This window comes from Zalophus californianus, chromosome 8 (assembly GCF_009762305.2).
Source record: "Zalophus californianus isolate mZalCal1 chromosome 8, mZalCal1.pri.v2, whole genome shotgun sequence".
In the NCBI taxonomy this organism is placed as follows: domain Eukaryota; kingdom Metazoa; phylum Chordata; class Mammalia; order Carnivora; family Otariidae; genus Zalophus; species Zalophus californianus.
In genome coordinates, this window is record NC_045602.1 from 35,022,284 (window position 1) to 35,040,237 (window position 17,954).

At 37.6% G+C, this 17,954-nt stretch overlaps 1 protein-coding gene across 2 annotated transcripts in view; it reads left to right on the top strand.

Moving 5' to 3' along the window:
• Window positions 1-17,954, top strand: part of EML4 (EMAP like 4) — a 147,140-nt gene that overhangs the window by 100,082 nt on the left and 29,104 nt on the right. For both annotated transcript variants that reach the window (XM_027621109.2, XM_027621110.2), the window contains 6 exons: window positions 4,348-4,482; window positions 4,594-4,729; window positions 14,352-14,503; window positions 16,030-16,155; window positions 16,242-16,373; window positions 17,094-17,161. In XM_027621109.2, coding sequence (XP_027476910.1) covers window positions 4,348-4,482; window positions 4,594-4,729; window positions 14,352-14,503; window positions 16,030-16,155; window positions 16,242-16,373; window positions 17,094-17,161 — 749 coding nt within the window. The remainder of the gene's footprint in view (window positions 1-4,347; window positions 4,483-4,593; window positions 4,730-14,351; window positions 14,504-16,029; window positions 16,156-16,241; window positions 16,374-17,093; window positions 17,162-17,954) is intronic.

A 17,954-nucleotide genomic window follows, 5' to 3' on the forward strand; every position in this document is an offset into this window, starting at 1 on the left:
AAAGAGATTCTTTTAAATAGTGTAAGTTAATCTTTTGAAAGAGTAGATTGATTGTACTTGAAAAGAATATGACGTGTCAGGAAACCTCAAACCTTGAAAAACATAAATGAGGATATAGATTGTCTTTCAGCCATCATTCAAAGTAATTTAACACTGAAACATGGGGACATTATACCAAAGTGAAATGGGTGAATTTTGATCCTTTGTAGTAAAGACTACCAGATGAAGTCTTGTGGTTTTCCTCCTTCTGACCACTCTTTGTTCTCCTTTCCAGGACCTTAAATGTTGGTATTCTTCAGTTATATCCCATGTCCTCCACTGGTATTGTGTGCTCTTATGGCCTTAGTTACTGTCTGCTCTGTCCCATATCAATTAACTCTAACCCAGATCTCTCTCTAGCACACCTATATTTCTTGTTGCCTGCTAGGCATCTTTATTTGAATGTCCTGTCCTGCAAGTCAAAATCAACATGTCCCATTCTGCAGTAGTCATCTTCCTCAGCCCTCAACCAGTTTCGCCTCCCACCATATTCCACCTACTTGCAAAAGCGAGAAACTCTTTTCCCCTTGCTTGTCACAATGAAGTTCCTTAAGCACTGTATCTCAGATGTCTGTATTAGAGTTCTTTCCAGTGCAAGTGACTGCAAAACAACTGAAAGATAAAGAGAATGTATTGATTCATGGTTAGGGAGAAAAAGAACACATCTAGAAAAGGTCAGAGGGGAATTTTGTCTCCGGAATGACTTGATTCAGGCACTGGATCACTGTTCTCTTCTCTCTCCTCCTTTTCCTGTATGTTGACCTTATTCTCTTCCACTGTAGGTGAGCTCTATTTCTGCTTAAGTCACAGAAATTTGGGGAGTTGGTACATACCTAGTTAATTTATATAAGTTTAAAATTTAGTAAGGCAACTTCAGAACCTTATTGACAGAAATTAAGAAGACCTAAATAAATGGAGGAATATACAATAATCATGGATAGAAGAAAATATTATAAAGATATTACTTCTCTGCATATTATTCTGTACTTTCAACATAGTCAAAATCCCAGCATGGTTTTCATGGAAGTTGACAAGCTGAGTATGTGTAGAAGTAAGAAGGGATAAGAGTAGACAAAGATAACAAGGTTTATGAGGGTGTGAAGTAACTGGAACTCTCATACACTGCTGTATGTTGAACATAGAAATTGGCACAGCCATTTTTGGAAAACTGTTCGACATTACCTTCTAAAGTTGAACATACAGATGTGCATACCCTCTACCGTCCTGTTCCACTCTTAGATATAAACCCAACAGAAGTATATCCATGTGTGGACCGAAAGACAACTAATCAAAAATAATGGTAGCCAAAAAAAGGAAGTTACCCAAATGCCAATCAGTAGGAGAATGGATAAATCAATAATGTGGTCTTTACATACAAAGGAATACAATACAACAGTGAGAATGAACAGTTTACAATATATGCACCAGTATGAAGTGAATCTCACAAATGTAGATAAAATGGGGTCAGACACAAAGGGGTACATTCTATATGATTCCAGTTAAATAAAACAAAGTAATCTATGCTGCTACAAATCAGGATCATGGTTACTTGAGCAGACGTAGGGGATAGTGTCTAGAAAAGGTATCTAAGTTATTTCTGGGATGTTAGAAATGTTCTTTTTCTTGTTCTAGATGCTGTACAGAAATGTGTTCAGTTTGTGAAAATTTATCAAGCTATGTACTTAGGATTTGAGTACTTTTCTGTATGTATAATAAAAACCGATAAAAATTAACATAAAATATCCTGGGGGCACCTGGGTGGCTCAGTCGGTTAAGTGTCTGCCTTCTGCTCAGGTCATGATCCCAGGGTCCTGGGATCGAGCTCTATATCAGGCTCTCTGCTCAGCGGGGAGCCTACTTCTCCCTCTCATCTCTGCCACCCCCGCCCCGCGCCTTGTGTTCTCTGACACTATCTATCTCTCTGTCAAATAAATAAAATCTTTCAAAAAAAAAAAAAGTAAAATATCCTGTAAGACTACACTTATACTCAAAGTGATTTAATTTCATAGGTTACTTCAAGTTATGTATTGAATGTCTTAACACTAGCATTATGGGTTTGTATACTGGAAGTATTTGTAGTTAGTTTTATAACCCTCAATCCATTTGGCATAAGATTCAACTGTCAAGTAGTTTGGATTTTTGTCCAAGTGAAAACGAGGGACTGTTCAGTTTTTAAAAGGTAGCATCAGGGTGCCTGGCTGATTCAGTTGGGAGAGCATGTGACTCTTGATCTCAGGGTCATGAGTTCAAGCCCCACATTGGGCATAAGATTACTTTAAAAAAAAAAGTCATCTCTAGAAGAGAGAGGACTAATTTTTGTTTTGTTATTAACATTATCTTTAAAATTTACTTTTGACTTGCTACGTATATATAATCATTATGGAGAATTACATAGCAAGAAAAGGTACTGCCCTTTTCCCTCATCTTATAACCTGAATTCTAGTTAAGGGGAAAAAGCATTCATATTAGATTGTTTGGGTTTTATATGTGTGCCTGTATAAGGCCCTCAAATTCAAATGTTAGTAGAAATGTAAAATTGGCAGAAATATTGGAGTCATAGGAAAATTTCTAAATTTAGATCAGTTTTTTCATTGTTCATTTTATTGGTATAAGAACATAAAACATAGGGGTTCTAGGTGGCTCAGTCGGTTAAGCATCTGACTTTTGATCTCAGCTCAGGTTTTGTTTTGTTTTTTTTTTGTTTGTTTTAAAGATATTTTATTTATTTATTCGAGAGAGAGAGAATGAGAGATAGCACGAGAGGGAAGAGTGTCAGAGGGAGAAGCAGACTCCCTGCCGAGCAGGGAGCCCGATGTGGGACTCGATCCCGGGACTCCAGGATCATGACCTGAGCCGAAGGCAGTCGCTTAACCAACTGAGCCACCCAGGCGCCCTCAGCTCAGGTTTTGATCTCAGGGTCGTGAGTTCGAGCCCTGCCCAACATGGAGCCTACTTTAAAAAACATAAAATGTACTATGTTTAACTCACTTTGTTCATAACATTATCATGTTGATTTGCAAAAAAGAAATGCTTTCATAGACATGAAGTTCTTACCTAAGTTAAAAAATGGACATTAATGGGGTACCTGGGTGGCTCAGTCAGTTAAGTGTTCGACTCTTGGTTTTTGCTCAGGTCATGATCTCATGGGTCATGGGATGGAGCCCCATGTTGGAGTCTGCTTGAAGATTCTATCCTCCTGCCCTTCCCCCCACCTGTGTGTGCACTTGTGCACTTTGTCTCTCTAAAATAAATAAATCTTTCTAAAAAACGGATATTAATATTCACCCTGCAAGTAAACAACAGCTAACAATAAAGAGCTGTACAAGCATGTATTTTTTACCTCACTGTCAAGTTTGAATAGGTGCTTTTACCATAAAACATTTGATAATTCAGTTGTGATTTACTGAATACATAGAAATATGCTGTTTTAAAAATATCCTCAATTCAGGGGGCGCCTGGGTGGCTCAGTCGTTAAGCGTCTGCCTTCGGCTCAGGTCATGATCCTAGGGTCCTGGGATCGAGCCCCACTTTGGGCTCCCTACTCCGCGGAAGCCTGCTTCTCCCTCTCCCACTCCCCCTGTTTGTGTTCCCTCTCTCGCTGTCTCTGTCAAATAAATAAAATCTTTAAAAAAATAAAATAAAATAAATAAAAATATCCTCAATTCAGTAATTTCAGTGAAAAAGCTGTATTTGTAATTCTTTTGTGACTCTCATGCCTTTTTCTTCCACAGTCTCACTCTAGTTCTTTTAAACTTAACTCCTGTCCTTCTAGGTTTTTTTTGAGGAAAGAGCATAAAACATCTTCATTTTTTGGTTTTTGGTTTTTTTCATTTCTGTAGGTATCAGTAGAGTGATCATTCTATATCTACTTTTTAAGCCCTCAGCCTGATGATGAATCTCTCAATCAGTAATATTTTCTTGGTCCATAGTACCAAGAAAGATAAGAGGTTTTTTTTTTCCATCAAAATGACAGTCTGTCTTTATGATAGAATGTACATGGCTCTTGCATTTGCTAGTTTTAGTGTACTTTCACCTGAATGTGTAAGAAATTAAAAGAATCTAAAACTAATTCATATGTCTTACTAGTGCAGTTATTATATGTAAATAGCATAAAAGATGATACAGTAGTATGAGGATATCAAATTTAAATCATTCTAAAAATCTATTAAAATTTTTCAGGAAAATTGATCTTTGAAGAAAAGGCATTTTCTCAAAATGTTTCCCAGTCTTTGATTGTCAGTAGCTATACTTGGTACTTATGGAGATAAGGATATACATTCATCTAAGGCTTTCTTTCTCTATCCACAGACAACAAATGAAGTTGTTTTGGCTGTGGAGTTCCATCCAACAGATGCAAATACCATAATAACATGTGGTAAATCTCATATCTTTTTCTGGACCTGGAGTGGCAATTCACTAACAAGAAAACAGGGAATTTTTGGGGTAAGGATCAGAATGTTATAACTTCATTATAAAACTTTTGATTTTTTAATTGTTGAGTAAACAAACATCATGCCAAAGGGAAAACTGAAAATTCTCTTTGTTTCATTGTAGAAATATGAAAAACCAAAATTTGTGCAGTGTTTAGCATTCTTGGGGAATGGAGATGTTCTTACTGGCGACTCAGGTGGAGTCATACTTATATGGAGCAAAACTACTGTAGAACCCACCCCTGGGAAAGGGCCTAAAGGTACAGTGTTCTCACATTAAAGTCCTCACTTTTTTTTTTTTTTTTTTTAGTCTTGAGGTCTTTTATTTTCTTTACATTTATCATGCCATGAATTCATAGGGAATGGGTTCCAGCAGTTCAGGCTCCTTTCCATTAGTTCTCACAAAGTGTGCTTCTCTGGGTGGGGCAGGCTGGCGCTTCAGTTGAACCCAAGTACCTTTCTCTTTGGCTTCCTTCTTTTTCTGATCATTTTCCTTCACACGCTTCAGGAAGCTGTCTCGGCTCTTTGAGTGTTTAATATGCTCAATGCGTACATTAATTCTCTTGGCAAGAATCTTGCCCTTAACTTGTTTGTTTACAACAATGCCAACAGCATGCTGAGTAACATTGTAGACTCTTCCAGTTTTGCCATGGTAACATTTGTGGGGCATTCCTTTTTGAACAGTGCCCATTCCCTTGATGTCCACAATATCACCTTTCTTATAGATTCGCATGTATGTGGCCAAAGGAACAACTCCATGTTTTCTAAAAGGTCTAGAGAACATATAGCGGGTACCTCTCCTCTTTCCCTTTGTGTTGGTCATTTTGGCAAATTACTGGAAGATGGCGGTTCTAAAGTCCTCACTTTTAATGCACACATCCTGCTGTTGCAGGCTGGCTCTTACTCCTCAAAATGACTTTGGTTTTTAAGGTTTTTCATGATAATCTGTTTTTTAAAATTAAATTCTTTACAGTTATTCACTGAGCGTATATAACCTACATTTGACTATATTCAACCTTTCCTTTTAGGAGGTTTAATTCAAAGTAATTAGAGATGATATACATATGTTAATTTAAATGGTATAAAGGTTAAAAGAGAAATTATCCTGATCGTTAGTGTTTTGTGTAGCCTTCACAAAAGAAATGGTATTTAAGCTACACCATAATGAATGTACAAGACTACAAAAGTTACAGAAACTTGATCCCAGTTTAGAGAAACAGTGCAAGCAAAGGCAGAAGGATGGATGTGAATGTGAGGCATCCAAGATAATGTGAATCAGTTTGTCATGTAAAAGTTAACAGAGGTAAGAGCTAGCCAATTTGAAAGAAATTTTATTTTATTTTTTTTAAGATGTTATTTATTTGACAGCACAAGGAGGGTGAGCAGGAGAGGGAGAAGCAGGCTCCCTGCTGAGCAGGGAGCCCAATGTGGGGCTCCATCCCAAGACCCTGGGATCATGACCTGAGCTGAAGGCAGCCACTTAACCAACTGAGCCACCCAGGTGCCCCAGGAAATTTGATTTTAAAAAACAGTTTGTAATTCCTACTATCAGTTTAATATATACTAAGTAATTGATAATTTAGGGATTAAGATAATAGATTTTTTTTAGTTATACACAAGAATCCTTAAAACTGGTTGTTGAGCTCACCATAGAAGAGGACTTATGAGGCCAAGGGTCCTTTATCCCCCAGTTAGATAACCAGAAAAGACCCTGCAAGGATTACAGAAGTGAAATTTTAAAAGAAAAAAGTTGGGGCACCTGGGTAGCTCAGTTGGTTAAGCCGACTGCTTTCGGCTCAGGTCATGATCCTGGTGTCCTGGGATTGAGCCCCGCATCGGGCTCTCTGCTCAGCAGGGACTCTGCTTCTCCCTCCCTACCGCTCCCCCTCCCCCCGTGCTCTCGCTCTCAAATAAATAAAATCTTTTAAAATAAATAAATGAAAAAAGTTAAGATAGAACTCTTTATTTAATGCCCCTGAAGAAGGGAGGAGAGAGTTTCTAGGATTATCAGTGCTCTTATAGAGAAGTCAGGAATAAAAACCAAGAACTGTCCATTAGTAGTTTGCAATATCAATAGACCATTAAAGCCCCCGAACACCTAAGTATAGAGCAGCCAGTCTCAAAATGGAAAATTTTGAGAATCCAAGATGAAAATGGAATGGGAAGTAGAGAGTTACTAGAGTCAGTCGTCTTTTTAAGGTTGCCTAAAACCTGAAAGTAAAATGGGAATTGCCAGTAAAGAAGAAAAGACTAAAAAGAGGGAGATGAGAATACCTGGATTGGGCATATGAGGAAGAATTATCCTTGAAAAAGAGCAAGAGCCTCCATTTTATTCTGAGACTGGAGCCTTAGGAGCTGAGATACCTTATGTGAGTAAATGGGGGGTGGGGTGGGGGAATGTCTTGCAGGATGACACTGATCTCAGTAAAGGCAACTCTGTTAAAGACTTATATTGAAGTTTTTATTTTAATGGATTGTAAAAGAATAGTAATGTAGTAAAGCATCACATAATCAGACTCTGTTACTTTAGAGTTCTACTTGGAATTGGGATCCCACTGAAACCTTTGTCTTATCTATGGATATTGGACTTATTACAATAAATGAATAATAAAACCAAAACCCTATAAATTTAGAGGTATTATTTTCTAAGCAATGAGTGATTAAAAGTATCCTTATTGACTCTCAAAAGCCTGTTTCCAAAGATCTTAACAGCTGATGATTAGTAGTTATTTATAGTATAGTAATAAAGAATGATAATCCTAATTACTACATTTGTGGCACATTTCCTACCTGTCTCCTCTCCTTTTCCCAGCATAGCAAGACTAGAGGGTTCAGTCTCCCTCGGGCTGAGTCGGGGGGTTTCGGTGAGGCAATATGCATGTCCATGTCATAAAATGGGACAGAGGAGGGAAAAAGAATAAACTCGTAGTTTGGTCCCCTTCTTCTTTTTCTAACTACAGCCCCTCTTCCCAGCCCTCGTAGTGGGCCTTGGCATTTCTTTAGCTTTACCTCAAATTGATTGTCCTCAGAAATAGATGAATTTTTTTTTTTTAAGAATTTATTTATTTGAGAGAAAGAGCGTGCACGAGAGAGCACAAGCAGGGGGAGCGGCAGAAGGAGAGGGAGAAGCAGGCTCGCCACTGAGCAGGGAGGCCAATGTGGGGCTTCATCCCAGGACAAGTCCCATTTGCACCCAAATGCACAAGTCTGCTTTCCCCTTTTCTGTGGTAGATGAAAAAATGAGGAATGGCACTGAAAATAGCCTTTTTTCAACTCCATTTTTCTTTACTGTTTAAAAAAAATAAAGCTGAAAAAATATCCAGAGTACCATGCTTCCTTCAAAGTAGGTTATGAGAGAAAAATTAAAGACCTTGTTCTAAAATCAGTGGGCTGGGAACAGAGAGAGATTCTTTATCAACAGCAACAGGTTGGAGCAGCAGAAAGAAAACTAGCTAAACCAATCAGACTCTTGAGAATCCACAAGAAAAGAGGTGGAGATTGACAGGGAACCAACCTGGGGTTCCTGAGACATTTCCCCTGGGGAATGGCAGAGCAGTGCACCCTGGTTTCTCTTATTTATCCACCTCACCTTAAATACACTGAAACAACTTTAACAACTTCCCTTTGTCTCCCTGGAGTCTCTGCATCAGACCGTGGAAATCACCACCAATAACTCAGGAATAAGGGAATCCTTGTTTCTCTGCTCAGAAGGAAAGCCCTGATTTACACGTCTGTCTTACCTAATAGACTTTCCCAGGACTAACAGTGTCTGGCATTTGGTACTAGCTGTTTGAAAATTATTTGTTAAACCTTTTGTTAAGGAAATGACTTTAATCTTACCTTTGGATGTTAGCGTAGGAATAAAAGTTGAGTGGTACTGATGAAAGCACTATTTTCATGAAAATGTGGAATTTGTAGACTTGTAGATTTCTTACCATTGTGCAGATTTTTATACTATGTTTTTGGGGAGATATACTACAGTGGTGTTTTCCATATCCATGCAGCTGAATTTCTAAGTTTCGTGGGTGAATTGGATAGAAATTAATCCTTAAATTGTATTACCAGTGATCCTGATCTCAGTCATTGGCTGTGCTTTCTTTAGCTTCTTTTGCCTGGTTTAGGTTCAAAATTCATGAGAAGGATGGCAATGGATTGAGGATTCTTAAGAAAAAAGAAAGAACAATGATACTATCAACTACCTTTCCCATTTATCTCTGTTTTCTTTTTCCTGGGTTCATTTGCTCAGTATTAGAAATGTGAGGGACAGCATTGTCTACCAAAAGAGTGACTTAAATTGTTGACATGTGCTGAGGTGGGAGGCAGGGAGAGGTTTTTATTTGGGTTTTTGTCTAAAAAACTTGTGGCTTAGCCTTTGTGCAAAGAAAATCTGCATATGAACATACAGGAAATAGGAAATTAACCTTCATAAACTGCTGGGCACATGAAATAGACTGTATTGTACTCTGCGACAGGACTGATCCTATTATGGGCAAACTTGCTAAAAATTTTGTTTCTTCCTTTACATTTGAGGGTTTCCGTTCGAGAAAGGACTAGAGGAAGGGTTTGATGAGTGCAGTGAAATAAATGTATAACCTTAGAACACTCAAAGTTTCCATTTTTAAATTCTTGCCCAAAATTTCAGTAGACTGATCCATTTTGCATATTCCTTGATATGTATTTCTGTATCCGTGGCTGGCAGCCTTTTCAACCAAAAATACTGTGATAACATGTCTGATAAAGGGACGTTTTTAGATGGCAGAAGTTTAATTTCATAAATGATTCGTGAAGTGTACAACATAATGATATATGTATATATGCCAAACGATTACCACAAATTCTTAAGACTTACTCTCAGGATCTTTCAGATATACAATATAGTATTGTTAATTGCTATACATTATTACATCCCCAGAACTTACTCATCTTATAACTGGATGTTTCTACTTTGTGACCATTGTCACCTATTTCCCCCACCACCACCTCTGACAACCACCAGTCTGTTCTGTTTCTATTAGTTCATTTTTTTTTAGATTTTACTTGTGAAATCATATAGTATTTGTCTTTCTGTGTCTGACTTGTTTCACTTAGCATAATACCCTCAAGGTCCATCCACGTTGTTACAAATGGCAGGATTTCCTTCTTTTTTTTTATTCCATTGTGTATGTGTGTACACTGCATTTTTTTTTTTTTTACACCACATTTTCTTTATCAGTTCATCTGCCAGTCAACGCTTAGGTTGTTTCCGTATTTTCTTTTTATCATGTGAGTACAAGGTACTTATTTCCTACCTATATGAGAAAGTTCAGATTTTTCTTTTATGAAATAATTCGTAAGTTTTAAGTGAGGGGAGGGGAAGTTGAGACTATTACAAGATAATTTCCATTCTTAAATCTTTTTTTTTAAAGATTTTATTTATTAGAGAGAGAATGAGAGAGAGAGAGCACGAGAGGGAAGAGGGTCAGAGGGAGAAGCAGACTCCCCGCTGAGCAGGGAGTCTGACGCAGGACTCGATCCTGGGACTCCAGGATCATGACCTGAGCCGAAGGCAGTCGCCTAACCAACTGAGCCACCCAGGCGCCCCCATTATTCTTAAATCTTTAGGGAACTAAGAAACACCATTTTACCTACTCTCCAAATAATCAGCGTGAGCACATTTGCCCAGTTGCTGATAATATAACATAAATTTCAAAGTCTACCTGATATTCAATTCCATAGGTAAACAGGCACAGAAAGCCTTCCAAATTATCCTTATTTGAAGTCAGGGTAAACTGCTTTTTAAGGAAACTTTGTTTCTGTTAGAGATGTGAAGAAAGGGGGTATTTGCAATTAAGCTTGGATAGACTTGGCCATGATTACATCTGGAGATACAGTAGGTTTTTAAATTCAAGGATAATTATTTTTCTTGGTAGGTATTTCAAACATTACTTGGCTTAAATTGGAATGTCAGAAATACAGGCCCATGAGAAAGAAATCTTTGACCAACAATTTGTTATATTGGCAAATACTATCTAAAGGGAACTTTGGTAATGTGTTTAAATTTGAAACACAAATTTTATCTCAATTAATATTAGGTCCTCTTCAGGAAATAACTCTTACGGGGTAGGAGGTTTGAGAGTAGAACTCTCATGGAGCTGATACTACTTAGTTATATTTATTCTTGATGAAGCATTTGTTCCTCACGTTTATTTTCTGTTTTCTAACATTCCATCATTCTAGGAAGACTTAAGTGATTAATGAGGTGGTCATGTCTGGAAGACTGAATTTAAAACAGAAAAACTATGTTGCAGTTTTCTACATTCTGATGGAGATCCATGAAATTCCACATCTCTGCTTTTGTAATTTCTTGCATGGTACTCAGACTCTCTTGTTAATCTGACTATGAATTAGAAAGTAAGGTCTTTGGGCCTCCCCCCCACACCCCCACACCCCCCAGCCCAACAATACTCTTTAAAAGTTCACACCTCTCAGATGTCCTCTCGGTCATGTCAGGGCCATGATTGATAATTGGCTGGCTGTCTTACTGGACACAGTTGTGGTGTTCAATGTTTGAAGTATTTTTAGGTGATAAATGTGATGTGAGCTGAGGGAGTTGATGTGAATAGCAAGTTTGTTGGAGTTCTCCCAGCTCTGCAGATTTGAGCAAGTTCTCCTTCAAATCCGGCAAGCCCTTTCTTTCCTTTCTCCCTGCCCATCTCTTAAATATCTGTACCACTAGCTCCCTGACACTGAGTAATTTTTAGTCAGCTGTAGCATTCTTCTTTCAAGGATACAAAAGCCCTACAAATTGCAGTTTATTTTTTAAATACACTGGTAGATCCTTTAAATAGGTAAGTAAAAGTGAACTATCTCAATGACAGCTTTATTGAGATGCAGTTCACAGACCATAAAACTCACCCTTTTAAAATGTACAATTAAGTGATTTTTAGTACATTCACAGAGTTATACACCCATCACCACTGTCTTAAATTCCAAACATTTTATCACCCCAAAAACAAACACTGGACCTGTTAGCAATCATTTCATATTTCTCTCTCCCTTCAGCCTCTAGCAACTATTTGTCTACTTTTGGTCTCTGGATTTGCCTATTTTGGACATTTCACGTAAATTGAATCATACAATATATGGTCCTTTGTGACTGGCTTCTTTTATTGGGACCTTAGTGTTTTCAAGGTTCATCCATGTTGTGGCATGTATCAGTACCTCATTCATTTTAATGGCTGAATAATATTACATATTATGAACATACCATATTTTATCCATTCTTCCGTTGATGAACAATTTAGAAAATGAACAATTTTTTCAGTTTCATTGAGATATAACTGGCATATGTTAAAATGTATAACATAATTTGATTTGATGTATGTTTATATTGCAAAATGAACACAGTAAGTTTTGTTTATATCCATCACCTCACAGTTATAGATTTTTCTCTTTTGATAAGAACTTTCAGATCTACTTTCTTAGCAGCTTAATTTTCAAATATATAACACAGTATTGTTAACTGTAGTCACCATGCTGTACATTAAATTCCAAGAAGTTATTTATCTTATAACTAGAAGTCTATACCTTTTAACCACTTTCACCCATTTCTCTCAGTGAATAATTTTAAACCTGTAATTTTTTTTCATTATTCCAAGTGGTATGAGATTTACTTGTTGACTTAACTTTGGCCATATTTAAACAAGGTGCTGCCTTCCCATTTTTAACTTAGTAACTAATTCTATAGGGTATCTTTCAAAGAGCTTTTACTCTTGCTCTTCCGGTCTCACTAGCCAGACAAAGAGGTTCATTGAGTTAAGGTATCATGAATACCAAAGAAGTAGTTCTCAGGAAATGAAGTGGTTATAGTTTGAGTACTAAAATCTTACCCTCAGGGGCTCTTGGGTGGCTCAGTCACTAAGTGTCTGCCTTCAGCTCAGGTCAGTGATCCCAGGGGCCCCAAGACTGAGCCCCACATTGGGCTCCCTGCTCAGCAGGAAGCCTGCTTCTCTCTCTCCCACTCCCCCCGCTTGTGTTCCCTCTCTCGCTGTGTCTCTCTGTCAAATAAATAAATAAAATCTTTTAAAAAAAATCTTACCCTCACCCTGAAAAAGGAGGGTCTGATGGGTGCCTGGCTGGCTTTGTCAGTGGAGCATGTGACTCTTGATCTCGGGATCATGAGTCTAAGCCCCATGTGGTGTGGAGGCTACTTAATAAATAAATAATATAAAGAAAAAGGATCTGATTATATATAATATACACACATATATACATACATAGCCTACCCTTGAACAAGGTGGGTTTGAATTGCATGGGTCCACTTATGTGCAGATTTTTTTACAGTACAGTACTGTAAATGTATTTTTTAAGATTTTATTTGAGAGAAAGACAGTACTGGGCAGGGGGGAGGGGCAGAGGGAGAAGAAGAGGTGGACTCCCTGCTGAGCAGGGAGCCTGATGTGGGACTCTACCCACGGACCCTGAGATCATGACCTGAGCTGAAGGCAGAAAAGCTTAACCAACTGAGCTACCCGCGTGCTCTTCTTAAGATTTTGTTTATTATAATTTCTCTAGCTTTATTGGAAGAATATAGTATGTAATACAACATACAAAATAGGTGTTAATTGACTATTGATATTATTAAGGCTTCCTGTCAAGAGTAGACCATTAGTAGTTAAGTTTTGGGGGACTCAAAAGCTATAGACAGATACTTGACTGCACAAGGGGTTGGTACACCTAACCCATGTTGTTCAGTGGTCATTTGTGTGTGTGTGTGTGTAAATTGTTTTTTAATCTCCACGTGGACTTAAGATATTTTTTTTATGGCCCTGCCTTGTCCCTCCCTGGGTACTTGTAAAGTACTTATATGCTATGGGCATATAAGATAAGAAAGCTGGGGGCGCCTGGGTGGCTCAGTCGTTAAGCGTCTGCCTTCGACTCAGGTCATGATCCCAGGGTCCTGGGATCGAGTCCCACATTGGGCTCCCTGCTCAGCGGGAAGCCTGCTTCTCCCTCTCCCACTCCCCCTGCTAGTGTTCCTGCTCTCGCCGTGTCTCTCTCTGTCAAATAAATAAATAAAATCTTTAAAAAAAAAAAAAATAAGAAAGCTGGGCTATCATTCAGCCATCACATTGGTACAACCTAACAGGTTTTTAAAATACTACTCTAGTTGGTCAAAAGCCACTGCTCCAGGCTGCTAGTGCCCACTTCCATCCCAGTACCATTCCCAGTCCTCCGTTTCTTAGCAAGTAAAGGGGCAATCTTTGGCAGAGCAGAGGGCCTCCACGTCAGCAGTGGTTATTTTTTTTTATTATTTGCCAGAAGGGGAGCGGCAGGCAGAGGGAGAAGCAGGCTCCCCGTGGAGCAGGGACCCTGACCCTGGGCTCAATCCCAGGACCCTGGGATCATGACCTGAGCCGAAGGCAGACGCTTAACCAAGTGAGCCTCCCAGGCGTCCCAATGTTGGTTATTAAATGTTAAATATTATGGCTGTTACCTCAGCAGGAAATGAAGATTTTTGGGAAGCTTAAAAGAACATTGAATGGACTTGAGTCCTCATCATGGCTTTGTCACTAGCTATGTGGTATTGGTTAAGCCAGTTCTATATATCTGTGTCCTCAGCTCTAAAATCAGAAAAGTAATACCTACCCTACCTACCAGGTAGGATGATTATAAGAGATAGTAAGTTCTGAAGCTAATGTATCCTCTGTTGTCTGTGGAATTATCACTACTTCAGCTTATCCTTTTGTAAGAATTATTTTGAAATGTTTTCAGAGTAACTAAATATTAACATAAATGCAAAAGGATGAACTTTTGATTCTTTATTCTGTAAAGTTTTCTTCCAAAAAGACACTAGAGTGATGGAAAATATCAGTGTTTTTATTTTTTCTCTCATCTTATTAGGTGTTTATCAGATCAGCAAACAAATCAAAGCTCATGATGGCAGTGTGTTCACACTTTGTCAGATGAGAAATGGAATGTTATTAACTGGAGGAGGGAAAGACAGAAAAATAATTCTATGGGATCATGATCTGAATCCTGAAAGAGAAATAGAGGTAAGGATGAAAATTTTAAAATATTAAGTCTTCTAAATGCTTGTGTTCATCCCACAATAAGTTAACACACTTTCCTGGGAAATTGGTACACATTTTTATCATTTCATTCTCTCAAAAAAAAAGAAATAAAAAGAGTATTCATTAAACAAAATAATTGGAAAGAGTAAAAATATACATATATATATATATATAGGGCAGACTAGTTTTTATTTCTGAGATTATTTTTTTAGTGATCCAAAAATATAACCATGCAGACTTAAAATTCAGCAAACATTCACCAGATACAGTATCCAACTCTAAGGTATAAAAAATAACCAGTTTGATTTTAAAACTTGAAAATAATCTTTTAAACAAGAGACTTAATGATAATCGCTAATTATCTGTATATGTGTCCGCTTCATGTCATGCACCAAGAGTATCTACCACACCTGACAAGTATTCTGTGCTCAGGGAAAGTTTGCTAATTGAATTGAGGTCTCTGGAAGTGAAATGGTTAAGAATAGTATTCTATAGGTCAGTGTTTCTCAAAGCAAGGGCAAATTTCAGAGTTTAGTATTGCTTCTGTTTTTTTGGTGACTTAAACTTTGAATTTGTGCTTAGTGTTTTCAACACGTTTTCCAGACAATCTTTTCTTAAAAAAAGATCCCAAAAGTACTGCTGTTGGGTTTTATTTCCAAGAAGATAGACAAGAAGTCAAAAGAGTCACTTTATCACAAACTTAGGTTCATAATGGAAATGGCACTTCCTTTACTATTTCTTTTTTTCCACAGATAACTCATATCCTTTGTAATCAAAAGCTACACCATCTGTTTTATTCCTCCCTTTGCCATTTCTAACATCAATTTGGATTATCTTTGGAATTCAATTATTTGTGCTTTTAGGAGTCACTTTGGGTCCTCCTTCATAAAGAAGAATTGCATTATTTCAGAGTCATTGCTTGGACTTATTATCTTATTAATACACCATTCACCGAGAGTATACCATGTAGTGCATTAAATGAGAGTGATCTCCCAAGGAGTCCTATGAAGGACAGTTGTAACACTTCGCAATATATTGCTTTTTAGTTAACAAATTTCACATGTGTTATTCTTTTATTTTCTTCCTTACAACAATCAAGAATAGGTAGGATATATATTATTATTTCCCCATATTATAGATAAATTTGTCTTAGGCTAGATGGTGTACCCCAAATAAAATAACTGGTAAATAACAAAACCAGACCACATTTTTCATGTAGTCTAATAGAACTTTTTTCCCCTACACCTAACCCAACTCTTGAAATCATATAAAATATAAATTTAAAATTGACTAAAGCAAAGAATGTTGATGATAGTGCATGATAACTTCTCTGTAATAAAATGTAATTGAACAAATAAACTCATTAGTATAATATTACCATGTGACTTTCAGATTTGGAGTTCTGTCATTTATTACCCCATAATTGCTTACAGCTATAAATGCAGTCTTCAGGTAGTAATTAATACATGTTGTTATGTGTCTGGTGACTTTATAAATTTATTTTTTAGGTTCCTGATCATTATGGAACAATCAGAGCTGTAGCGGAAGGAAAGGCAGATCAATTTTTAGTAGGCACATCACGAAATTTCATTTTACGGGGAACATTTAATGATGGATTCCAAATAGAAGTGCAGGTAAGATGTATTATTTTAACCATTAACTGAATATTTTTGAGGATACCCTCTGTTTCTTATAACAATGGGTATATTTTCATTTTCAGGGTCATACAGATGAGCTTTGGGGTCTTGCCACACATCCCTTCAAAGATTTGCTCTTGACGTGTGCTCAGGACAGACAGGTTTGCATGTGGAACTCAGTGGAACACAGGCTAGAATGGACCAGGCTCGTAGATGTGAGTAAAGCAAAATGTGATCATAATCTTCCCACAGAAACTTCCTAAAATGGCAGTTGGGAGCAGCGAAGGAAAAAGGGACTCAGCATTGGTTAAAACCAAGTGTATTTATATAGTTCAGTAAAGGGGATGAGGTAAGGGGAGAATGTTTAGTCACAAAGTATAACATGAACCCACTCTAAAGAAGCAAATTAGGGCAAAAGCTCAATTTTTCTGTCAGCTTCAGTAGATAAAAAAAAGATTTGACATATTTATGGAGCATTAATTGTTAAAGAAATGTTTGGGCCTCTGGTGGTGGTGCAGTTGGATTCAGTAAGCGCTGCTCACTAACAGACTACTATCTTCTTTTAAAGTTGATCTCTTACTGTATTTTCTCCCTACCCCACCCAGATATCCACCTTTTCTAGCCCAAAGGTGTATACAGGTTCTTTGCAGACTAAAGAACTGTATACATGTTTGTTGTTATTATCCTTATTGTTCCACTGCCTAGCCACGAGCTGGCTGTCCTTTACCCTCACCACTTTGCCAACATACCCCTTCCTGCTCTGAAATTCTTTTTCCTCTCATATCAGTGTAGTATTTTTCATTGGCTACAATAAAGTTGATCGGAATTCCATGTTTATATGAAACCAATTATTTTCAAATGTTTTTGCCACTATTCCCATAGATCTAGGGAGACTTTCTCATGTACTCCCCAACAGCTGTCTGTCTCTCTTCTAGGAACCAGGACACTGTGCAGATTTTCATCCAAGTGGCACAGTGGTGGCCATAGGAACGCACTCAGGCAGGTAGGGTCTTGAAGGGAAATGTGAGCTGAGTACTCTGAAGTGGTGGGATGTTTAATCATTATTCAGGAATGTTCTCGATCTGATCTAGAGAATTAATCTTTTTAAGTGGCACACGAATATGCTTGTTGCTCTTATCTGTTATGTATCCTCATTCAATCATTCAGTAATTCTTGAGCACCTACCATTTGTTAGACGGTACTGTGGGCGTTCAGGCGACATCAGAGTGCAAAACAAAAATCCCTGCCCTGTGGAGCCCACATTTTAGTGTCTGTGTGGAGATAGGATAAAAATATAAACATTATAACTATCTAAATTAGAAAATGTTAAAAGCCATGGGGGTGGGGCATTGAGCAAGAGGGATTGGGAGGGGGTGCAGTTGCAAAAGATAAGAGTGGTCAGGATAGACTTCCTTCAAAAGGTGATAATTCAGCCGATTTGACCCTCCTTGGAAGAATTTTATATGGTGTCAGAAAATTTCTCTCCTCATTTTCTTTTAGGGAAGGGAACTGCAACTGAAATAACCCAGTTGAGCTTTTATAAATTATTTATTCTGTAGTTTTTATCATCCTGTCTTTTTTTAATGTTACACAGATTATAAAAGTATATTTCCCGAAATTGTTACTGCTTGTCTTTACCGACCTCATATAGTACTTTTCTAAGGTTATTACGTAACATGTATTTATTGTATTTTTGAGTCCTTTTTATTGCCTCTGCTAGGAAGTAGCCTTCATCCATAAATAACTTAATTTCTTTATTAAAGAGGCAGAAGAAAAATATGAAGTAAATTTCCAAA